The sequence below is a fragment of the Struthio camelus genome, chromosome 1, assembly GCF_040807025.1.
Source record: "Struthio camelus isolate bStrCam1 chromosome 1, bStrCam1.hap1, whole genome shotgun sequence".
Taxonomy (NCBI): Eukaryota; Metazoa; Chordata; class Aves; order Struthioniformes; family Struthionidae; genus Struthio; species Struthio camelus.
The window spans coordinates 45,013,808-45,040,143 of record NC_090942.1 but is presented as its reverse complement, the minus strand read 5'-3'; the positions used below and the strand labels follow the sequence as shown (position 1 = coordinate 45,040,143).

At 39.3% G+C, this 26,336-nt stretch overlaps 1 protein-coding gene across 3 annotated transcripts in view; it reads right to left on the bottom strand.

Moving 5' to 3' along the window:
* Positions 1-26,336, bottom strand: part of SYT1 (synaptotagmin 1) — a 356,739-nt gene that overhangs the window by 71,521 nt on the left and 258,882 nt on the right. For 2 of the 3 annotated variants that reach the window (XM_068936351.1, XM_068936356.1), the window contains exons 5-7: positions 11,766-11,888; positions 8,301-8,468; positions 4,850-5,017 (exon numbers count right to left, since the gene is read on the bottom strand). In XM_068936351.1, coding sequence (XP_068792452.1) covers positions 4,850-5,017; positions 8,301-8,468; positions 11,766-11,888 — 459 coding nt within the window. The remainder of the gene's footprint in view (positions 1-4,849; positions 5,018-8,300; positions 8,469-11,765; positions 11,889-26,336) is intronic. The other variant, XM_068936357.1, reaches the window with a different exon arrangement.

The window sequence follows — 26,336 nt, the reverse complement described above, 5'->3', positions numbered from 1 at the left end:
CATTTTAATTGGTTGTAAGATGGAGTGAACTTGAGGAAACTTGAATACCATGCAGAAAACGTAGTGATCCAATTTAATCTGCAGCTAAATAAAGGTGACCTCACATTTTAAAATTTGTCTGACCCTCTGACAGCATCTCCATAGGGATAATGATACTTTATTTTGTAAAGCACTATGATATCTGCAAAGCTGTATAAGAGCTAAATGTTGTTATTAGAGATGGGAAAAGGCCTATTAGATCATCTGTCCATCTCTGGTACAACAGAAGATGACAGTGATTTGCTGCTATGATTTGACAGTGACGTTTTTACAAATGTCCTTTCCTCTAAACTCTCCAAGTTTCAGTGCTGAGGATTCAATGAGCTGGATGGCTTACCAGTTTTGTTAATTGCCAGCTTCTATGAAGGTTGCTGAAGGTACTCCTGCTTTCAACTTTTATTTTTCAAAGATGCAGGAAAGAATAATCTATGTGAATAGCATACATGTCAGATTTCACAGAACTGTCCTTCCATTTCCCAGCTGCAGTTTGCCTGCATCTCCTGCGCCTGCAAGGCAGTACTGTGGCACCTCTCCTGCTCAGGGCTGTGCCTCGCATATGAGGGAAGCTGTTGTACTGCTCTGCTGTCTGTCTGGTGTCTCCAGCAGATTCCCACCACACAGGCCATGCACAAAGGGTGCCCATCACAGCCCACTGCGACATGAGCATACCTGTATCAGGTAACCAATTCACACCGGATGCTGCATCATATAATGCACGGCACTTACGTATGTGCTGGCACTTCTAAGGGGTCTGCAGAAGTCTTTGCTGTGGATACTGCCAGGCTGAAGGTCCTTCTCCCCATGGAAGAAGGTCCTGCTTCTCCACTGCTTTCAAAGGAGAGCCCTTTCTGCTCCTCTTTGTATTTCCATACTCCCCCAAATTTCTTGGAATGTGTGCTACAACAGGTTTTGAATTTAAGTGCCAATATAACAAAGTGTCTGGAGAGAAATCAGTTGAAGTATGCAGGAGATGACTCTCAGTATGATTCATACTGCTGTGTGCGAAGGAAAGGTCTGCCTGGCCTTCTGTACTGGAGTGATAACAGATATTGGATGCACTGTGTACTCAGATAAAGTTAATGGCAGTGACATCTGGTAGATGACACAGAGGAGCAAACTCCTATCATCTGCTTTTTTACACCCTGTGCCCAAACCATTATATGTCAGACTTGGTAAAAGGGAATAATCTTTCAGTATCTACCACTCTTCCCTCCCACGCTCTCAGTCATATGAGACTGAAGGACTATTAAATAAATCGCCACCATATATTCACGAAGGTAGTGGAGGTAAAAGCAGCTAGGGAGAAAGAATTCAAGTAGGTAGCTCATTAATAGTGGTCTCCCCAATACTTAGTAGTCATTCTGCAGACCAGCATATTCCCAAAGCACTCCACAGTCTTAACAAAAGCTTATGTAGTCTTTTACCTTCCAGGTGCCTAACCAATAAATACATTAATAAGACTTTCCCAGAAGAGGATGGAATGTCACAGAGATGCCATTCAAATGGCTGGGCCATGACAGGTAGGTAAGCCGCAAATATTTCATTAAACCTTCATCCTCTGCCATGAATTTCAAGCCCATTTAGAAGAAAGGATGGAAAGTACAGTGGAGCTTTATGAGCCAAAAGAAGAATAACTGCTTGTAAAACTATTTCCTCCTCTATGATTATAGTGTTCATTAAATTGTATGTTCTGTGATGTGCAACAACTGAATTCTACATAAAGTGAAATAAAAATAAGATTTTTATGCTCTACTGAGGCCACCTGACATGACTATTTCAAAGTGATTGGTCACGTTTGCCACTGATCTGCTTTGTTTTGGGGTCATAAGTAAAACATTAAGGATAGTTTGGTACACTTAATTGTCAACATATTTAGAATTCTAATTAGTGGTAGGTTGTTAGGAACTGACAAATCTACCTAAATCCTGTAAGGGCAAAAACAAAACAAAACATGCCATTCTTCAAATGATGTAAGCTATATACAGATGTGCTTTCAGGAACAAATTCACATTTTGCAATTATAAAATGTAGACTATTGTATAAAGATTTTTTGTGTTAATAAAACTTAACTACATTTGTCATACAATTCTGGATGAAATTTTTAATTTGGGTTTTAATTTGAATTTTAGCATGTTTTCATACAATTAGTGAGCCAGGCTGCCATACCATGCTTATAATCACTAACAAGATATAAGGATGCTAACACATCTTGCCTAGGTAAATCAAGTTAGCCTTTGTACTTGCAGTAGTGTATTTGTTAATATTGAAGCTAGGGTACCGCTTGGTGTGCATACTTGCAAGCCAAAGCCCATAGTAGTAATTCTAAATTACAAAAAAAGTCTTGAAGTTACACATATATGCAGTATACATAAGATAAAACATTTCCATTATCCTATTGCAATATCCCCAGTGTTCTCCAACTCCTCACTGCCTAATAATTACAAGATGCCAGATGGATCAAATTTTGAGCTAAAGTAAAGTTGTATTACCCTAACGTTTTGGACATTTCCTAGTAGCTAACAGTGTTATGAAGTGATAGCTTATAGAATGCTTCAGACAAGCTGTAAAAGCATCAGCCTTAATCATTGCAGGAGAACAAAAAACACTAAGTATCAGTGGTCTTGCTGGTCTTGCTATAGGCTCTCCATTTAACTTTGGGTTTTGGTGTCTGTTTTTTATGTCTGCTGCAGGTTCTGCAATGCCTGCTATATTAGCTGATAACAGATTTATGGAGATACGATCTCTCCTGCCCCTCTCTGTCCCTTGCTTACTATGGCATACATATTATCTACGAGAATTTGTCTGGTGTCTCTGCTGCTGAGCAAAGAAGCTGGCAGGCTGAAGACAGTGAGATACTTGGCAGTAGTCAAATATGGTATTTGCATAAACAAATGACAAGTACATGTAAAAATACACATCTGTCAGTTCACTTGGGCTCTGAAAGCACAAATAAGGCTCATCTTAGATTTATTGCCTACTGCAAATTGTTCTAATTTCTTGAAATACTCTTCCAATTTCCAAATATTGTAAGAATTGTTTCTTTTAACTACCTTCTTTTATTTTAGCACAAAGTTCCTTTCAAGTTAGAATGCATTTCTGCTTCTTCTACCTTACAATATTTCAGCACTAGAAGCAGCTCACACTGTCACTTTAATGTTGTTTTGTATTAGCAGGGTATGACTTCATGAAGGAACCAAGGGACTGAGTCAGGTCTCACTGTGAACATGAGATACAAGAGACAATGTTTTGTGCCACAATGTAAATGAAAGCCCGCTCTAATCTATACCATATTATCAGTCACTTACGTATGGAAATATTATTTTTTATGTTTTAAAAGATTAAATCTAAACTAAAAAGGTAGAGGTTAAATTCTTTTTGTGTGCTATTTGGCTATATTTTATGCTTTTTGCAACGGAAAAGCATGAGACACATTGATATCACACACAGTAGTGGAATAAAAGTCCAGGCTATAGAATTCAGATCTAACACTACTTAATAAAGTTTGGAAGGATCGATACACTCTGATTTCACGTTTCTAGCTCTCCAGTATGGTGGGACTTTAAAGGAATAAGGCCCTTGAACTGCCAACTTTTTTGCATTTTCATCTTTAGCCCTAAGAATAGAAGAAAAATACATTGTATAGCATGGTTACCAATGTCACAGGCAATTTGCAAATAATGTCCAATGAAAAAAAATGCCATGCAGAATAGCCTCAGTGTAGCAGTGAGTTTCAAATTAACAAGAAGTAGAAGAAATAGGTCTGAAAATACAGTCTTCAAAAACTAACATTAAAAAAGGCAAGACTATGAAATCTGCCATCTTTTAAAATCTGAGAAGGCAGCATGGAACTGTTGAAAATTAAAAGGGGGAATGGAAAAAAAATTATTTGCTGAATTGTTCTCAACTTGTAGTCTGAATCCAACATTCAGGTTTTCATCACCTGTATTAGGGAAAGATGTAAGCCAAAGATTGTCCTTTTAATTACAGAAACTGAGGTTGGAATACAAAGCAGTTTATTAGCTAAATCAGACAACAAGGAAGTCAGACTCAGATTCATTCTTCTCTCACCAGAGAACTGAAGCATGCTGTGCACGCTGACTGTTATGAGTGGGCAGGTATTATCTAGCAATCAAAGGAAAAATAAAGTAAAGCTGAGCAGAAAATGTTCTTTTAATAAGCAAAAAGGTGGCCTTGCCAGTGTGAAGAATCTCACAGAATGCACAATTTAGTTATGAAATATTTCCAGAAAGTGTATTGTGTACATGTACCTACTAAATAAAGACCATACAGGATGTTGGCAGAGAGAGGAAAATAATAGGAGGCAATTAATATTAGAGTAAAACGCTGTTCATTCCAAGATCTTTGTTAAATGCATAATTCTAATTGATGTTTATTATTGTATAGCATTTTAATAAAACAATAAACTATTTCAGTGAAGACCTACCATTATCTTCATGCACAGTAAGATGTCTTGAGATGTAAACATTCAGGAATTATTACAAAAAGCCTCAGTGCACACCACACTTTTAATACAAATGCAAAGTTTAGGTACACAGACTGCACCAACTCAAGAAAAAGTCTTGAAAATTTCCCTCATAGGTCACTTAAACTATCAAGATTGAATGTAGGATTAATACAGGAGAGTGTACCATGCAATGAGTGTTGTAAAAGATGCTTATCAAAAATTTATCAGCCTGAGAAATGCTGATAGCAGATGGGAACTGTCTTGGCAGAAAAAAATGCTGCTGCTTTGACTGCTTCTCCAGCTGAGGATAAAAGCGTCCCGACAAAAATAAATGATTTTTCCTACCTCTTCCTTCTCAGCACTTTGCAAGTCTCTCCACTCCTCAGTCACATGACCGAAGTCCACTGTGTTCATCGCCACTTTATATTCCCCAATAATATCATGTTTGGAGAAACGATCAAAGTCATAAACAGCCATCACTAAAGTTTTTCCACCCAGCTCGGAGTATGGCACCTGTAAAGGAGAGAAAATGACAAACTCTCAGACAATAAAGATGAGTCCCCTACAATGCAAATCTATTTCTTTGGTTTATCAGCTGTCATCTCAGGTAAATTGAACTGCAGGGAAAATTATGAGGTATATTTGTTTCAGCTTCATCAGATGCAGTATTTTTTGAGACTAGGCTATAGCACTCAACAGAACAAGGTGGCAGCTCACTCATCACTCTCTGGGTTTTTTCCATTCTACTCTACATTATTTTGTGGGTGATGAAACTGAAACAGGAAGCCTAATTATTTGCACCGAAGACATATGAACCTTTAACACAATGGTATCTTTTCCTCAATAAATCAACTGTCATCACTTAGAAATGGGTAGCTCACAGACTGATGAAAAAAACAGAATTGGCTTACTGTATCTGACACAAAGTAATTAGACACTGAATAGTTCTCTTACAGTACAACTGTCTATTACTTGCCGAGGCATATTTTTCATTATTATATCTTTCACACGGTAGACACTGAGGTTCATTCTAAGTCACAGTGCACAGTTAGAAATTGTGGTGGCAGAAAGCCAAGTTCCGACTAATTCTCCAGCTGTTCTGACGTGCTTCGGACAGATGCTGTAGGTTAAGATGTTTATGAGTCACATTTTTAATATTCAGACAAAGATGTGCAGTTCAGGTAAGCTACACTTGAGTGGCTGTCTGGGAAAAGTCTGATTTAGGAATTGTTTGGACTTAACATTGAACACTTGGTCAATTTGAATATATTTTGCAAGTATAAATTGTTTCCATGGGCTTCAGTAAACATTTCTTTATTAATTGTCTACATAAAAAGAGAAATGAAAGCATGGCATTATCATTGGCCAGGCTAACAACTATATTTTCCAGTCTGTTTAAATTCTAGGAGCCTCATGTATTTTGTTACTGTTTGGCTTCGACTTTTCGGCTTTTTAAAACACTAACTAATAACATGGTTAGTTTTTCTTCTTCATGTTACATAATGTTTACAAGAAGCTTTTAAAGTTGAGGGCCAGCTCCAGTTTCCATTACTGTGTACAGTAGTTCCAGGGGCTACAGGGTTGTGTATTGTATTAAAAGGAAATAAATACTATAGCAAAATCTATTTTCAATCTGTAAATTAGTTAACGTAATTAGCTTTCTAAAAAGCTACAGAAGACAAGTGTGTATGGAAGACAAAACTCTAAATAAATTTCACAGACATTTTTACAGAGCATTAAAACAGGAAACCAGAAACATTTTAAAGCTTCTTTTTCCATCAGTTTACAACACTGCTTAACGGATCCCATCATTTGGATTGCACGAAAGGACTACATTTATCTTTTTTTTTTATCATTAACTTGACTTCAATAAAGCTTCTTTGTTTTGCAAGATCTATGCTCCCTCCATTCAGCGCCTCTAAAGCAGCGTTAGCCTTGTTCAGGGCAACAGAGGATGCTCTTGGCTTCTTTGAAGGCTTGTTCCCTCTCCCTGCTTTCTACTCTGCTCAGAGATACTCAGCCTATTGACTTAATGCAGGTAGAGGACCTTGGTAGAGAGGCACACATAGGAGTCTTTTTCTTGCCCTGACAGGTCACTCTGAACCTAGTCTGACAGACACCTGCACCATGGATGTCTGAGAAACAGAAGTGGAAGGGGAATAACACAAGGAATCACCTAAAGAAGATAAGGGATGGGGTTCGAGTCTCAAGAATTAACAGAGCAGAGAAATAGCCCTCTCTTCCCCCTTAGCCTTTCCCTGAGAGGAAGGCAGACGGCTCACATCTACGATCCTGGGAGAGAGTAGCAACAGAGGGGTTGCCCCATAGGCAGCTCTGCCCCAGAGAGGGATAGGAGGGATGCCAATGGGAGCAATGCACCATGCAAGTGTTTCAGAGAAGTAAGGCTTTGCCAAAATAAATGAAATATTGTCAGTGGTTCCCAGACAAATTATTTATTAAAGTTGCAGCACTAGTTCACTGATATTCTTGGTCACTTGCCTTTTTAGTACAGTCCCTGGAAGAATGATAGTATTTGGCATGCTTGGTTGACTTTCCCTTGCATACAGAAAACAGTACACAGGGGATGATCAGTAGCCTATTGGGGTGCACCTAAACACCTCTGCAAGTTCTTGCTTAGAAAACTGTAATTTTCTTCTGGAGAGTAAAATCTGAATATTAAAAATGTGACTTAAAACAAGTGGACATTATAGCCCAGGAGTGGATGCTCTGATTTATACTTTGTGCCTTCATTTTAGATGACAGGATTATTGGTTATTGCTTTGTGTGTGTATGTGTGCGTGTGTGCGCTGCACTGGAATCTGTAATTTATAACTCTGTTTTCTTTTAAATATTCTCTTAGGAAAGCTCAAGAAAAAAAATGCCTCCCCACAAAAGATTATTTTTATGAACATCTTCAAGGGGAAAAATAAGCTTATGTATGCAGTAGTAGTTGTGACCTCCAGGGATATCTTTCTCATTGAATGATTACATAGCCTGAGTCTTTCCCTGTTGCTGTTTTCAATCTGTAGCTGCCATTATAAGACATGGAGAGAAAGGCCTAAAGTAACAGCAGAGAAATGTACACTAGGAGAAGCCCTTTGAAACATGCTGAATTGAATTCCTGTATTGTATTTAACCAGAGTTTAGGTACGGCTACAGTTTTAGGAGCACACTGTTGACAGATAGTATTGGAAGAAGTTAATAATATTACAATGTAAGCCTTAACTACATTTATTTACTACTGATATTATTAACCTGAGTCACAATTTCTTTTCATAGGTAAAGCTGCATGGTAAAGAACTGCTATGACAGGATAGAGGCAAAGTCTAGCAAGATTAATCTGACGTGTTTTCCTTCATCTGTTTGCCTTCCTTGAGTTTTAATTTATTTTTGAGGGAAAAAATAAATCGTATACTGAAATTCATAAATCAGACAACAAAGACATTTAAAGAAAATTCTGGTTTAGTGAAGTTCACCTGTCATTTGTTAAAACGTCACTGTTTTTCTACTTTCTTATAAGTAGTCTCCAACTATCACATATGGATCAGACTGTCATAAATCAGGGTAGCTCAAGTGCCTAAAATCAAGCTGTGCCTTTTATACCTACTGAGGATCTGTCCCTGTGTCCCATTCACATCATAACACTGAATTTCAGAGGTTTCTGCAACTGAAAAATTCACTGTGCCCTGGTTGCCAGCAAACTAAGATGCATCTAACTTTGTAGCTGAGCATGAGATTGACTTCTTAGCGTGCATAGTCCTTAAAGAAAGACGTTTCAATAATTATCAAAAAATACCTTGAATGTAAATTGCTCATTGAAAACAGGGTTAAGGGTCTTTCTGTGGACTTTTGTCTCATATTTCTTCTTCTTATCAGGCAGAAGGAAAACTTTCACATAGGGATCAGATGTACCACCCATATCTAATGCAGGCAGCTCAGCTGCTTGAATGATCCCAACCAGAAGCTGAAAAGAGAGAAAAACAGCAGAATGAAATTTCAAATAGATATTTATAAAAAATTTATAATAGAAAAATACACACACACACACACACACACACACACACACACACACACACACACACACCACACGCACCCACACGCACCCACAGAGGCACACTCTGTTTCTGGTCTATGAAAAACTGTCCCTCCCTTTTAGGAAACTCTTCAAGGAAGGTAAATGAAGCATATTTATAGACTCTATAAAACCAATTATGGCAGATGCAGACTCTACAAAAGCTGTTTTTAAGCAGAAGAGAGGTTTTTAAGGGGCAGTTGATTACAGCTAAATACAGAATTCATCTTTTTAAAGACTGCAATCAAATAACTTTCAATTGCTATCGCCTCTTGTGCATTATTTTTCTATGCTACGCACCATGAATAGAAACCACATTATTAAACAATCAAGAATGTGCAATTTTGACTACAAAATTTGTATTTTAAATCCTCAACACAGAACCTCCCCCACCCTCAAACACAAGAAGGAGATAGCTCTTCAGGTAGAGATCTACTGAAAACAAGTGAGTCTTGGAGTCTTCCTCATATTTAGTTTCTATTGGTATGTATACAAATGGGCTTAAGTAGTTAACGAAGGATAACATTTTCAAAAAAAAAAACAAACCTACATTTTGGTAACTAAGTCCTAATATCAGTTCTTCATTTCATGGCAAGAGAGTAAAATCAGTTTCTTAAATGACTCAGACACTTTTAAAAATAAGATTGAAGTACATTTGAAACTTTTAAACGCTGTAACCATTTTTGAGTGTTATAAATGAAGGCTTATATTTTTCTAAACTGGTCCCTACTATAGCTTGTATTTCAATAAAATGTAGCCCTCTCAGCCTATATTAGGCCTCAACAGCACAAGGGAGTTGGGAAGAGGAATGTATTTTTAATCCTTGTTTCACGGACATAGAACTATTGTCAATATTCAAGTGACTCTTTAAGGTCAGTCTGAAGACAAGAAACTAAGAAATGGGAACTTAGTATCTGAGAACAGTTCTTTGAAATGAGTGCTTCAGTCACAACATATCTGCTCCTCTCATGGCTGAACTGTTTAAAATTGGAAACAGAAGCTCTAACAATTAGAATACAGAACATTATAGTCAATCTAGGAAAGAAGCGCCTATATTCCAGAGATTCTTCAAAGTCGTATTTATTTTGGCCAGCTTTAAATTCACAGTATGGCCTGCTCACCTTCCCACCTGTGGGCTCTTAAGCTCCATGAAGCATTTTTCTTTAGCTGTGGGAAACACTTTTCCCTTTTCTCTCTCATTGTTATTCTAGATGCATAATTGTTCATAAATACATTGATAGGCTCAGGATCTACATCAAGTCTTTCACATCAAAGAGTGAAAACCAAGTCTATGACTTTTAGTTAACAGTGGAAAAGCAATTCATCTCCCTTTGAAAGTTTCCCTCCCTAAAACTGAAGCATCGTGCTCTGGAGAGTACTTCAGTCATCTTGTCTCCATTTTTAACCCTGCAACTTATTGAATAATAACTGGATTTCTGGTTTGTAGTTTCATGCCACCCTGCTATACCAACCTACCTGAATCTCCTGTTTTACTCTTTTATGTTACCTATCCCCAAATAAATTCCAGAGTGCAACACAGTTTAAGGCAGCAAAATAAAACAGGAATCCACAACTCAAAGAATGTTTTATCTTAATTAAATACTACACACTTCTACAGAGTTGCTGCTCTCTCGTTCTGTTCCCTTTCTCAAAATCAACATGACATTTCCTTTAATGAAATTCACAAAGAAAGCTTATTTTTATATTCTAAGGAAACTGAAATCCGCTTGTCAGAACACATTTGCAGCTTCTTCTCTCCCCCTTTAGATCTGCTGCTTTTGAATGATCTAACATTTCATACTGATTTCAAGGGGGGTCAGTGTGACTCATCACATGGACGGGGAGAAGAATTTTGCTGAAGAGTTTGCTTTGAGAATTGAGGGAAATCTCCTTTAACCATAGGTTCTTGAAAGGCTTCAGAATTATTTTTGTCTCTTGCTTTGAAAAACAAGCAGGGTAGTTAGAACATAGTTGAAAAGATGGGGAAATACTATGTATTATGCCAGATCATAGCTGTGTGCAAATACCCTGCTTGCTAACACAGAAAATTTTCCTAATTTCTCTTTCTGTTCTTTGCCTTGCAACGAGCATGTGTACTGCATTCCATGAACAGCATCAAATAAAGAATCTGAATTCATACTGTGCAAATAAATCACAAGTACATGCAGAAGTCAGTTCAGATACAGAGTAGGAAATAACAGGGATTTCAGTTCAGTAGTCATTTCTTTCCCTAAATAGAGAAGAATGATGTGTTTTGACTGAAGTTGTTAAAAAATGAAACATGCAATATACGTTTTCAAGTTCACCGGAAGACATGCAGTAGAAGGGAGGAAGATGTATTTGTGTGCTTTGATCCAAAGTTAAGCACAGTGAGTTTTACTATGAGCCTATAAATTGTAATAATTGACTGCCCAACCACGGCAAGAGGCCAGGGAGTTCAGGCTGTGATCACACCTGTTAAGTGGGGTTGATCCTATGTTTACATCACGTTAGGGTCTCTTTTCCTACTGAAAATCTGGGGAAGTATGCCAAAGTTTGGTCTTACCAATGTAACACCTCAGCTTCAGAAAATGGTACTGAAGGAGTATCAGTCCTTAACTGGAGATTCTCTCTGTCCAGCTTTCCTCGGGGTAGACCTTTTAATTTGGACTCTAGTTTCAAACTAATCATTTGTTGGCTGATAGGCATACCTTTATGGAGCGTAACAGAATCTTATGCAGCAGGTTAATAAGGCAAAGTGGGCTCTTGATACAGCGTCAGGAAGTTACTCCTGGTAGCCTTATGAACTTGCTAAAAGACCTATGATGAATCACCTTACTTCTGTGTTCTCCTCTTTTTTCTCTCATCTTTGCTTACATTTTAAATGCCTGCAGGCAGATGCTACCTTTTACCGTCTGCATGTAGACTCCGTAGTATAACGTGGCTTGACATTGATTGGTGACACTTTAATATAAATTATTAATAATAATTAGATAAAATCATGTATTCAGTTTTGATTAAAGGTGTAATTTAGATTCAGAATACACTGAATACCAATTTAATAGTATGTCTATTGTGAATCTTCAGTCTTGCTTTCTCTCTCTACTCAGTGGAAGCAAATATGGATTTCAGAAGTATCTACTGTACCTAAATGTGTTACTTCCTACTCCCCTTGCCCAGACAGAAATGAAATGGTTGCGTGTTTCAAACCTGATTATTCTGGAAGTCATAATCCAAAGAATATTGGATTTTCCCGAGTTTCTCCACTTCTTTGGGTTCTTCTTTCTCTTCCCCATCAGTCAGCCCAGTTTCAGCATCATCGTCCTTAAGAGCCTAGAAGGAAGCAAAACAATACTAATAAAAAAGGCTAGTTCTTAAGCACCAGTTCAAAACAGACACTGTCCTCAGATCTACTGTAAAGCCATTAAAAGCCAGCATGACAGCAGAAATCCATATATGCAGTTTACATACATATTTATACTACTTAAGTTGCTCAGTAAAACTTTAAAATCAGCAAGCAAGCAATGGAAGTAGGAAGAAAGCTTCTGGGAATATTGCAAGCAACAATTGTTAAGAAACCTGAAAGTAGAAAGAAAATACCAACTAGATATTAAAAAATTCTTCTGGGCTCACACTGTCTCTTAAAGAGGCACAAGGAGGCAAACATGCTATTAAATAAGCAAAGTCACACCATCCAACTTACAAATATCTCGGCAATGTCAAACCTAGCCGTGCATGCTGTGAATCGTTCGCAATCGGCAACAAGTTTCTGTAGGATTACTACGATAAAGACAATGTGCTGTGGATGAGTTCTTCCTACGATCATAGGCCAAACATTTTTCTTGTTTACTTAGAATGAATATGGAAGCAAAGTTATCACCATGCCATTAGCCAATGCATGTTTCTCCTTTTCCCTCCCTCCCAAGACCCATTTCCTTTTTGTTCATTCTCACTAAAAAGCTAGGCTGAACCAAATTGATTGAAAACTGATTTCAGTTTGCTTAGAAAGAAATATAGAAGAAATACAGAACTGCTTACAGTTTTGTCTATTATATAAAACCTGCGACTTTTAAAGGATACAGAAGTTATCTTAGATTCTACGCACAATTAAAATACTAAGTGATATCATCATTTTTGCTGTACCAGAAAGCAGAAGTGTTTGCACTGCGAAAAAGGGAATTCATACAGTTATTAAACCAAATAAACAGTAACCAACTACATAGTTCTCATTCAAGCAGATTCTTACCTGAATAAGAACTGAAAAATGGGCCAAAGTGATGAGGCAAACAGCAAAAAATTTTTGTGGAAAATGTGAACATAAATTTGAGATTATGAAAACAAAGAATCAATACTGAGCACTTGACTAGAATTGTTATCTGCATATTAAAGTAAGCAATATATAGTTATCTATAAGGGGCTTATGTGGATCAAAACGGTTTCAATATGGAGCTTCCACCTGCACAGACAGATTATTAACTGCAAGAATAAGATTTGTTCTGTTTTGTTTTGTTCTTCTTCTTTCACTGTGTTGGATGGTCTGAAGAAATCTACAGCATTTATAAATAATAGGATGCAGCTGCAACTCTTTCTCTGAAGAGACAGAGGGGTTGGAACAAAAACTGGAAACTAGCTATACCCACGGTTGATGCTGGCTCGTGAAAGAAAGTAAGAATATAAAAGCATTAGCAGTCTCACTCAGTCATGAAGACAGTAGGGCCATGCAACAGTGTGGGTGTGGTAAGAGGAAAGATTGATCTCTGAAGTAGAAAATGTTATTTTTCAGGAGCCCATTCTAAATTCAAAAGGTCAGACTCAAAATTGCACAGAATTAAGCAATTATTTTTCTACTTTTGAAATAAGCTAGAATTTCAGCTGGCATAGCTCAACTAAAATCAATGAAACAACATTGATTTATGCAAGCTGAGGAGCTGGGTTAGCGTTAAATATGTGAATGTTAGTGAACGATGAACTCTTTACTAGGAACATAAATTACAGTGCATGCAAATGAGATCAGTGAGGAAGGCTGATAGTGGATGAGAATCACCTGTGATGTTTTTGAGCCAAACCATTTCTATTTGGAAGTGCTAAACTGCCTGAAATTTAAGTTATTTTGAGATATTTTAATCCCTGAGCTGCTAGTGAGTTCCCTGGCCGTAGCAAAACCACACTTTCGTTAACAGAGAAATAAATATGGCACTTCAAAACTGACAGCCTCTAAGGCAAGAACGAATTGGACTGGAGTGAAGCCAATCAGAGGCAAAGCCCTTGCAGGACCATACATGGGGCTTTCAGGATATGGCGTGAGATGATCATGTCAGACTCCTTCCTTTCACTGGTAATAAAAATAAGCTTCAAGACTCTCTGATCCTGAAAAATTACGAAGATGTGACTCAGTGCAACTGAGGCAACCACATCTGTCTCAGTCTGGAGACACCAGGAAGCAATAACTCACAGTGGGACGTTAACTCCAAGATACACTGCTCTGAATCATCAGCACCTGTATAGTTATCCAGACAGATATATCCCAGTTGCCAGGATAAGTACTGGCCTCTCTGCTGCTACATCTAGTGTGGTCATGGGTTTTTTTTTTTTTTTGAGAGGGACTACCCATTCCTCAGGGATGAAAGGGACCTGACTCTCTGATAATGCAAAGAGAACCATCTATGCTATTTTCTAGGTACAAGGCATTCGTAAGCATTGCACTGAGGCAATAGTTACATCCCTGTACTCTCTCTAGAAAAACGATACACTCTTCTGCATAGCTAAACAATCTGGATGATGTCAGAGTGATAGGTAACTCAATGTGAAAAAGTTCTTACTATATGACTCTAGAAAATAATATGGGAAGCAAAGGAAATTGTACTTCCTGCACTGGAGTTTTCAGGAGCAGGCAGAACACGCTGAATGACTGGGAAACTTTTCCACAGGTCATGGCAGGGCTACTGGAAGGTGAAAGCTATTTCCCAAGAAAGAGAGAAACCGTTCCACATTACTCACATCAGTTGAGGAGCTTTATGAATCTTTTTGACCTTGACTCAGAAATACTAAAGAACCATGAAACACTAAGAACGAGACAGAGTGTTCTGATTTTGCCAGGGACGTAGAGCTCGGGGAGGGAGGAAGTGATGAATGATTATCTTTAAAGCAGTCTGTACATAATAGTTTTTATCTTTAAGAAAGGAATTTGCTTTCAAACTAGGAGCCAATGCTTTAAGAAGAAGCCGAGTTAAAGGAAGCACAGAAGTTTCTCATGTTTGATACAGCTGCTGTGTTCCAAAGAGGAAGAAGAATTGGATTGCTTCAAAGTACTAGAAACACCCCGTAGGGATTTTCATTTTGTATTGAGATTCTCCAAAAGATCAATATTTAATGGAATAGTACTGCAAACCTCAATTTATAGCACACTGTATCACACTATATTGGATCTTATTGTTGTACTGCTACAATCAATTAAAATAAGCAGCTATATTTTATTGGTTTTGGAGACAATAAAATACTTTTAATTATAAGCCAGCTTTCTCCTCAAGCCTCTCCAACTGACATTACTGTGATCAGAAAGACTGCATTTAGATGCAGAGGAATGTAAGCCTTTCCTTTCTTAATATTTCTTTTAATTCCATGACATTTTTAATGTTTCTTCTGTGACATCGCAGCATAGAAACACATTATTACATAGTGCCAGAGACAGGATTTATTTTTTCTATTTTGAGATGACTGTGAAGTTCACTCAAATGATTTCTTTGTCTGCATAGCATATGCAGAAACATGCAGCAATAAAACTACCTGCTATCCTCTTACATGCGTATAAGTGTCTAAAAAATGTACACTTATGTATGAGCAGGTATAAAAACATACAAAAAAAGTGTTAACCCAACACAACTATTACCAGGTGATAGGTTCACATCTAATGAAATCAGAAAGTGGAAAAAGTTAGGTTGTGTCAAGAACCTCAGCAGAGCCACGTAACAGACAATATATGCTTTATTAGAGCTTGAAGAGAAATGCATCTTTTTGATCAACGTATCTTTTGATCCACATTTGAATGAGCTCTGTAACTAGTTCTAGCCAAGGGTGCAGACATGAATCTACACATGCCGTGAGGATTTTCTTTCTGTGCCATGCTTAATCAACTGTTTTCAAGCTCATCTACTGTGTAGTAGTTCCTACAAAAAAAACAGGGCTAAATTACAGCAATTCAAGATACATAGTTACAATCTGCTGGTTCTTTTTTCACTTCCATAACATAATTAAGGGTAGTTTTACAGTCTCTTATTTTATTCTGTGTTGTTGAAGAAAAGACTTCATTTTCATATTTTGTAGACTCATCTTTTGCATCAGAAGAAAAAAGAAAGGATAAAGAAAACAGTGCTTCTGCACATTCTACACCTTGGAGCAGGTTTTTACATTTCCTGATCTGCTTGACTCTTCCACTCCACAAGGCAACAAAAGCCACTTTGCAATGCCAGCTGCTCTTCTGACACTTTAAACCTCCCTTCCTTCCAGCTCAGTTCCATCAAAAGACCTGCACCCTGTGACTGGGCTTACTCCACCGCTATCCAGCATGACACACGATAGATTCTAGAGGCTAAAACATCTTCAGGAATATTTTTATTTAATCCCTCCCAAAATTTCTCATAGAAATCATGAGGGTCTGCAAGGGATTTAGCACAGCTGGTCTTTTATTTGGCTTCAGATTCTATAAGTGCAGAAGCTCCAAGAAATCAAACTAATATAAGATTCAGATATCAAAATTGCTTGCGGTAGTGTACTTTACGTCCTATAAAGCAAGGCAGAGGCCTCTATCATGACTGGGTCACCATCATGACACAAGGATCCAAGAAGGAATTGATTCTGCTCTGTTATCTTAGTGTTGCATTTGTTAATGCCTAGTTCATTTCCCAATCTATTTAGGACTGCACACGGAGTGTCTTTCATTGCCATATGTAAAGAAATATCTTCATTAACAGTGTTTTTAGGACTGCTTCCCTTCATGGGGTGACCTATGACTTCACTTTAAGGAAACAGTTACCAATAAACAAGAATGAGACACCTTAGGCAGGAAAAAGTATCATGTTGACTGCAGTCTGCAAGTTTATGTGCTGCACAGCACATGTTGCAGTCTGAGTTCCATCTAAGTCTATCCCAGCAATCATTCTTTTTGTTCACATCGTGAAAGGGATATTTTTTTAATGTGTGAATGATGCCCAGTCCTCAGGCTTATGCAGTGACTGTTGAGTTGAACAGAAGAAAACAATATTATTCTGTAGAGGGAATGTTCTGTGTCACGTCCAACAATGAATTTATCACAAAGGCAATTTTTCCTCCTATTGATGTCCACGCTTAGGAATGGCTGTACTTCCACTAATGGTGGTACATCTCTTATCAATTTCTTTCACATTCAAGGAAAACACAATTCTAGCCTGGCCAATTCTTATCCCAGAGGGACAAGAAAAGCCTTTAAAAATTCCTGTCTGGTTTGCTATTACAAACCAGAAAAGCCTGCTCTTCTTGCAACTGTAACACATTGTCTATCAGAGTCCCTCCGAAGGAAAGGCAAAATTTCATTCTTTCAGCATCTGCTTTCTCTCCATGAATTAATTTAAAGAGCATGTTATGCATAGGTTTCCAGTGGCTGAGCCAGGCTTTGGTCACTGTGAAATCCACTTTGCCATTACTGCCGCAAGATTGCTGGCCTCGCACACAGTGGGCCACACTGATGCACAGAATGAACAAGACCCTGCTGTGTCTAGTATATGATGCCTTGACATTACTTTCTTGCTTGTTATCCAGGTTTTAAATGGTCTACTGGATTATTTAAAAGGCTTTATTCCTTTAGGAGCTCTATGACATGGGATATAGATTTTAAAGTCCTGCTTAAGAGCTCATGGGATTGTTTGGGTACTGAAATACTCACTTCTTTTGGTGCAATACACCAAATGCTGGTGTTTGACATAAAATATGGAGAAGTACATTCAAGTTAGAGCTGTTAAGTCCCCAGATCAGCTGTTTTTCCTGTAGCCAGCCTTTCTTTGCTGAAAAAAGATGCGGACAATCTCAATATGGGGGCTCAATTTGGAAGTTCACCCTGCAGGCCAGGGCTCTGTTCTGGATGCAGGGCCCCCACGTGCACAAACAAGAAGAAGCAAGCACTCTTGCAAGTACGCTCGCATGCTCTGCCCCCACTTCCCATATGGCAGTGGCTGGTTGTGCTGAGCACCAGGCTGTGCGTAGGAGGCAGCTTTAGGCTGCTTGGCCACTGTGTGCTACTCAGTCAATTGTTCTTCATCCTCCCCAAATGTATGGCAGTGGGCCAGAGGGAAGCATGCTTTGGGCCAGAGCTGGCTCCTGGGTATGAGAGGACCACTCTGAGTACTAAACGTATTTCCATTTGACAAATTTGTCATACTATTTAATAGTGAAAATTAACCTAAACACAGTCAGACATGATTTATGGTGTGCCACATTGATATATAGAGAAAAAAGCTGGCAAAGAGCTGCCCTTTGGCTTAGTTGCTCAGAAAAGAGATAAGATTATCCTTTGAGCATCCTTTAAACAGGACTTTATCAGTATCTGATATTCTCATGCTTGAAGACAATTTTGCTATTCATACTTACTATCCATCATTTCGTTCATTTTGTTTGCAATGAATAAATGCCTTTACTTAACAAATAAACATTTAAATATTCCCAGTAGGGCTTGAAGTGTATAGCTCATTGATAGGAACTGCTGTTCCTGTTGTAGAATATCCATATCCACTAACTTCAAGCACTTACTACAAGAGTTTAGCTCCCCATATAATCAGTGGCTACAGGTAAATGCCTTGAGAATGTGATTCAGACCACTCAATTTAGGGAACAATTGCATATAGCTAGTGGAATTCCAAAATATCACTCATTAGGAACCTGCAGACTCTAGTCTTGAATAAAGAATTCAAAATTTGGCCTGCTAAGCAAGAGAACACAAGCAAGTAAATCCTTAACTATGGAAGTTTCCAGTGGCTAGACCTCCAGCACAGAAAATAAGACATGTAAGAAAATGAGTAAGACCTGTATCTTCATATCATACTTGCAATATCATACTTGCAATAAAATAGGTTACAATAAAAGTAATAAATGAATTATTTTACAAGAAAAATATTTTTAAAAGGAGGAAGAAGAAACTCAGGAAGCATGCAAAGCAAGCTTCCTGTGTCTTCCTGCCAGCGACCAAGAGGAAGAGACGGGAAAGTGAATAAGCCCAGGTTTACTTTCAAATTGCCAAGGGTTAGGAAGTCTAGTATAAATTCATAGTTAAAAAAGAGTTTTGTGTGAAGCCCTGCAGAACACAAATACTCATCTGTAGCATTGCATTATCATAAACATGTTAACTTCACATTTTTCATGAAGTCCTCTGCGTCCCACACGGTTTCTGAGACAGGTGAAAATGCAGGATGACTGGTCAAGACTGAGGTTTCATTAATATACAAATGTAGCTCAATCAATCCATTTTTTGAGGATAACGTCTTGACACAGGTGGTGGAGATGCCAACAAGGAGAGGTGTGCTGCTAGACCTTGTACTAACAAAGAAGGTCTGGTTGGAGATGTGAAGGTTGGGGGCAGCCTTGGCTGCAGTGACCATGAGATGGTGGAGTTCAGGATCCTGCGAGGAGGGAGCAGGGCAATAAGTGGGATCGCAACCCTGGACTTCAGGAGAGCTAACTTTGGCCTCTTCAGGGACCTCCTTGGAGGAATCCCATGGCGTAGGGTCCTAAATGGAAAGGGGGGTCCAGGAAAGCTGGTGAATACTCAAGTATCACCTCCTCCAGGCTCAAGATCGGTGCATCCCTCTGAGGAAGAAGTCCAGCAAAGCGGGCAGGAGACCTGCATGGATAAGCAAGGAACTCCTGGCAAAACTTCAACAGAAGAAGGAAGTCTGCAGAATGTGGAAAAGGGGACAGGCCACTGGGGAGGAATACAGGGACGTTGTCAGAGTCTGCAGGGATGCGACAAGGAAGGCTAAGGCCCAGTTGGAATTAAATCTGGCAAGGGATGTCAAGGACAACAAGAAGGCCTTCTTCCAATACATCAGTAGCAAAAGGAAGACTAGGGAAAACGTGGGCCCGCTGCTGAATGGGGTGGGTGCCCTGGTAACCAAGGATACAGAGAAGGCAGAGTTATTGAATGCCTTCTTTGCTTCCGTCTTCACTGCTAAGGCCAGCCCTCAGGAATTCCAGACCCTGGGGACAAGAGAGGAAGGCTGGAGAAAGGAAGACTCTCCCTTGGTCGAGGAGGATCAGGTTAGAGATCTTTTGTCCAAACCTCACATCCACAAATCCTTGGGCCCTGATGGGATGCACCCACGAGTGCTGAGGGAGCTGGTGGATGTTACTGCTAGGCCACTCTCCATCATCTTGGAAAGGTCCTGGAGATCGGGGGAGGTGCCTGAGGACTGGAAGAAAGCCAGTGTCACCCCAGTCTTCAGACAGGGCAAGAAGGAGGAGCCAGGGAACTACAGGCCTGTCAGCCTCCCCTCCATCCCTGGAAAGGTGATGGAACAGCTCCTCCTGGAGGTCATCACTAAGCATCTGGAGGACAAGAAGGTGATCAGGAGTAGTCAGCATGGATTCACCAAAGGGAAATCATGCTTGACCAACCTGATAGCCTTCTCTGATGGGATGACTGGCTGGGGAGATGAAGGCAGAGCAGTGGATGTTGTCTACCTGGACTTCAACAAGGCTTCTGACACTGTCTCCCATCACATCCTCATAGGTATACTCAGAAAGTTTAAACTAGAAAAAAAGTAAACTCAGAAGGCCTGGATGAGTGGACAGTGAGGTGGATTGAGAACTGGCTAGATGGCCGAGCTCAGAGGGTTGTGGTGAGTGGTGCAAAGTCTAGTCGGAGGTCTGTAGCCACCAGTAGTGTCCCCCAGGGGTCAGTCCTAGTTCCAGTCTTGTTCAACATATTCATCAATGACCTGGAGGAAGGGACAGAATGCACCCTCAGCAAGTTTGCTGATGACACTAAACTGGGAGGAGTGGCTGACACACCAGAAGACTGTGCTACCATTCAGAGGGACCTGGACAGGCTGGAGAGGTGGGCGGAGAGGAACCTCCTGAAGTTCCACAAAGGCAAGTGCAGGGTCCTGCACCTAGGGAGGAATAACCAACCCCATGCACCAGGACAGGCTGGGGGCTGACCTGCTGGCAAGCAGCTCTGCAGAGAAGGACCTGGGAGTGCTGGTGGACAACAAGTTAAGCATGAGCCAGCAGTGTGCCCTTGTGGCCAAGAAGGCCAATGGGATCCTGGGCTGCATTAGCAAGAGTGTTGCTAGCAGGTCGAGGGAGGTGATCCTGCCCCTCTCCTCAGCCCTGGGGAGGCCTCACCTGGAGTACTGTGTCCAGTTCTGGGCTCCCCAGTACAAGAGAGACATGGCACTCCTGGAGAGAGTCCAGTGGAGGGCTACAAAGATGATGAGAGGACTGGAGCATCTCTCCTATGAAGGAAGGCTGAGGGAGCTGGGCCTGTTCAGTCCAGAGAAGAGAAGACTGAGAGGGGATCTGATCAGTGTCTACAAGTATCTGAAGGGAGGGTGTTAAGAGGATGGGGCCAGACTCTTCTCTGTGGTGCCCAGTAGTGACAGGACAAGAGGCAACGGGCACAAACTGAACCACAGGCAGTTCCATCTGAACCTGGGGAAAAACTTCTTCACTGTGAGGGTGCCTGAGCACTGGAAGAGGTTGCCCAGAGAGGTAGTGGAGTCTCCTTTTCTGGAGATATTCAAAACCCACCTGGATGCGATCCTGGGAACTATGCTCTAGAGGATCCTGCTTGAGCAGGGAGGTTGGACTAGATGATCTCCAGAGGTCCCTTCCAACCTTGGCCATTCTGTGATTCTGTAATTTTGATCACCGCAGTAGAGTTATTGGGCTTCTTTCCAAGAACGACTTGTGCACATCGTTTCTGACTAATTTTCTGTTCTCTAAAGGCTCTGCAGCACACATTGTCTTTCTGAGTATGAATGAGGTTGGCTCACTGTATTATGGATAAGCCACGGTCAACATAAACCTCAGCATGGGCTAGAAGATGCCAACAAATGGGAAATGGTGTGTTGAGACAGGTGGCTTCATGGAATAAATACACTATTCTCCAGAAATTCATCTGGGAAAATAAACAAGCAAGCAAACAAAAATTGCAGAAGAAAAGACCAATATCAGCAAGAGAATTCCCCTCCTACAGATAGATCCTATTAGATTATTACTGGTAATAAAAGCATGGGATCCTTCAAGTGAAATCCAGGCTCTATGGAAGTCACTGTGGATTTTACTGATCTGATTTTGCCTAGGGTCTTCATGCTTATGGTTTACAGGTCAACACACATTATTTTGAAATATTTCTGAGGGTATGTAACAATAGAAAGCTTTTTTCTTTAGTATTTTCTTTCAATGACGGCAAGAGTGTTTACTGCTCAACAGCTAAAATCACAAGGTGAAATAGTCTAAGTAAACTGTGATATGTTCAAGTTTGGCTGGGTGCAACTGCATCTCCCAATACCAGATAACTTTATAATGGACAAATATTTCACAGCTATTAATGCACAAACATTAATCAGAATATTCTGATGAAGTTAGCATAATTATCCCAATGTAAAAGGAAAGTCTGTGTAAAAGGAAAACAAACATACAGAGAAGTCAGGGGACTGAGCAAAGGCCACAATAAGGCAGTAGCAGAGCCAAGAATACACTCCATACATTCCAGAGTATTCTCCATATTCCTGACCCCAAATCTCCTGCTTCACCTAACAGATGCATTCTCTGCAAAAAAAAAATATCTTTCACTGGTGCCAGTGTTTCAACCTGATGCAATGAGAAATGACTGAGATATTAAATCCCCTTCTCCACAAATGCTTTGTGACCTAATGAAAGGTTCAGACCACTGCAGCAATTATTCTCCAAGCAATAGGCCTAAATTTTAGTAATTTTTCTGTGCCACTATTCATGACTTAAATGATTAAGTCTCTTCCTTTCCATAGCCTACAGGCTGAGCTTAAGCAAGAATTTTGCTGTACCGATGCACTAAATTCAGACCCAATAATTCAGCAGCTATTACAGTGTCTCTAGAGCTGGGTGCTTGGGTTTTTTTGTTTATTTTTTGTGTTTTTTCCCTAAAGAAAAAAATGGTGGGAGACACTAGAAGCATGGCAGAGACTGGAAAACTATAAAGATGAAAATTGTGATGGGAAGGTCTTATAGAAATGCCAGTGCTAGCGGTAACTTGGTTACTCCAATACAATTCTGGAGTAAGACTGCTTAAAACAGTTTGGTACGGAACACACTTTGCTTAAGAAGAACTTAATGTGCACGCACTGTACTGAGATGACAAGAGAGCCCACAACAAGTTTCACCAGTCATTTTAGTGACACTTTCAGAGGTACCAATCATTTTAGTGACACTAAGAAAAAGACATTAAAAATACATACTGCTTCAGTCCACTTTTGATAATGGTGACATAATATAAAAAGGAAATAAAACTCACATGTTATTTTTATGTGCCTATTGATTTTAAACTTGAGCTTTCTAGTACAGTTTGACTGAATAGGTTTCAACTAAAGAAAAAAGGACAGTATCTTCTCCTACCCCCTCCTCTAGCACCCCTACCCCGAAAGAAAATACCCAATCAATTTAGTTCAGCCTCTTGATGTGTGTGTCAAAGCTACGTATAAATCTCAGCTGAGGAGCCAGAGCTGTCAGAACACTATATGTATCAGAGCTTTAGACTAGGTGCGTCCAAATAGCAAGATAAACCTACCGCAAGTGACAATCCAGAATAGTCATGAGACACAACATAGACAAGGAGGACATAGAAGGAAGAAATAAAAATTAAAACATCCACACACAAACATTATTAAAAACCATGGAGAAATGACCTTTTCATAATAGTACATTCTTATAATGATCTGCCTCCCATAGTAAGAATCTAATCCTCCCACTGGCCTTTGTGCAGCTGTATGCTCTACTTGAACAAGTACAAATTGCCTGTAGTGTAACAGGGTTTCAAGACTGAAAACCTAATTTCATTTTTCACCTTTCTCCTGCTTTACAGCAACTGACTTTACTCATAATCTATACTATTTCATAAACAATTTATCATTTAAAATATCAGACTAGAAGTTGTGCTCAGCAAAGTGGACTTTTTGAAGCACAAGCCATCTAACAGAAAACAAAATATCATTCTACTTTCTGCACTATCTAGCTATCATACGTGACTACTGATCTGACTGAGTCTGTGCGTCAAAAGGACCTTTAACTATGTCATGCTCTACAGCTATAAAAGGATTTGGCATGGATGCACAGATCAGCGCTAGCGGGTCATCACATGCAAATCGTAAGTTTTCTTTGACAAACAAAACCAGACTATGATGGAAATTATACTTCTAGAGGCTGATATTTTAGATTTACCAAATGCTACTCCCTTTCAAGTTATGTGTGCTTAGGGAGCTAGGATCTTGCAAGATGCCAAGTGCCCATCAACTGTTATTGTGTGCTCTCAGCTAAAGGCAGCAGGTGATAAGCACTTGCAGGTTCAGGCCTAACAATGACTGAATTAAGCTTTTTGTTTTTTGGATGACATTCCAGATCTTTTGTACTGCATGGTGCCCTTTACAAGGGCATTAGATTTCCGTTTTGATTTTCAATTACATTTATTTTTTTACATTAAAATTGATGTCTTTAAATAGCTAAAAAGCATTCTTATTTTTCCCTTTTCTATTTTATGTGAGAGCCCTAAAGCAATTCATTTCTCATTACTGAAATATTTTATATTTAGCCTTGCATTGACTTCAGCTTAGGTATACTGCAACTTGCACTGATAAATCAAGATTAAAGTGCCCACATCAGTCATACGGAAAAAAAGACAGGAAAGACAGGCAAGATTTCTCAAATTAGGAATTAAGTTAGTAAAAGCTATTGAATGCCAAGGTGTTAAAATCACACACTATCAGACAGAGCACTACATATGAATTTAAGAGGCTAATTCAAGCAGCCTATTTTTGAAAACCCAGACAGTGGAGAGGAAGCTTGGTTGGAGAGCCTATGATGCATCCATCCACATATTAAAAATTTGACATTTACATCACCTGAGAATTTATCTCTTTAGGTGTAACAAAATCAAAAAACATTCTGATTAAATTCTAAAAATATGTGGACAAAAATATTTTAAAATAACTATGCAGATTATTTTGAATGGAATCTTCAAATAACTACATAACCTGTGCATTTCAAAGTACAGAGAAGAGATTCATGATTCATTTTTTAATTAATTTTCCCCTTAAAATTAAGTTTCTCCCTATTAATTATGTAACATAATTTTGCATTTAAAATATTTTTGTTCCTAGATTCCTTGGTCATTTATCCAGGTCCTAACAAACATAATTAAAAACACTTAATTATATATTGTAAATACAGCAATGGTCTTACATGATATGGAACAAACTCCACATACATATCAGTCAACAAATTGCACGTTATTTGTCCCACAACAAAATATTGGCTTTGTTATCATTAGTATCATTGGAAGAACATAACAAACATCACAAGGAATTTTTCCACAAATATAATCACAGTTCTTCTAAATTATTCTTGCTTCAGTGACAGGAAGTTGGCTAACAGTAACCCAAGGTAACACAACAATTGACGATCTTATTTTCCATGCATGGCTGAGGGGAAATATCTCACAATTACTTAATATTAATAACCAGAACAAAGGCTATAGATCAAATACAGGGAATCTAGGAATGCTAAATCAAGGTGCTTAAAGAAAATAGATCTGTTTCACATTCATAATAGGGAGAAAACAAAATCAGTATAAACCTTTTTTCAAGCGAGGACCCAACATTTCTACTCTGGTGTTTTCTCAGTTCAGCCTCACTGATCTTCTTAACTCTGGAACGTGACTTACCAGTGTGTCTATATTAGTGATTTAATGTGCTGGCCAGGTTCTTTTTAGGTGTGACTTTGCCTTGTGTCTATTCTTGGAGTCATGCAGCATGCGCTCCAGTACGCCAGCGTTGCACATTAAGTGTCTTCCCTGCTGGTGGAGCCAAGGTTGCAGCAGCGCACCAGGGCACTATCTAGTGCGCTCCACTTGTCTGCAGATGCAAGGTTCTCCAGCTGTTCACTCTCTCTGCCTACGCAGGACTGTTAGTCATGGTATGGCAGTTTGGGATGGCTGCAGAGAAATCTGCTTTGTATTGTCTGCTAGCTGTAGAAACATGATGTGCAACTAGGACAGGCAACTGGTGTGAACTTTGTTAGTCGTAAGCATGCAATGTGTACATACGGTCTGAGAACCAAAAGGGACTGGGTGAGATCAAACCTCACTCCCTCATCACTCAGATGATGACTGTACAGGGGTCAGTATAAAATATTGACATATACAGTTTAAATGTAAAGTTAACTGACGTTCAATGCATCAACATTTCAGTAGTGGCTTCTGCAGTTAAGTAGCATGAACAGGAACAAAACAACTGGATCTGTGGTGAATTTCTTTTTCCCCTGAGCAACAACAACAACAAAATCTGTGCTCTTGGCCATTACTTGAAACTGGAAATAGCTCCGTGCCTTCAAAGCTTATCCATTACTTTCCTCCACATATCAGAGCTCCTTTCAAGGCTCTTCTCAGGTGATCCAGTTACAACCAGCCATCAGGTTCACAAGGTCTCCTTGTCATCCTTTCCTGATTTTGCTCTTCCCCTATGATGTCTTACGTGCCAGAAGAATTGCGGTAACCTGTCCTGGGCTCTT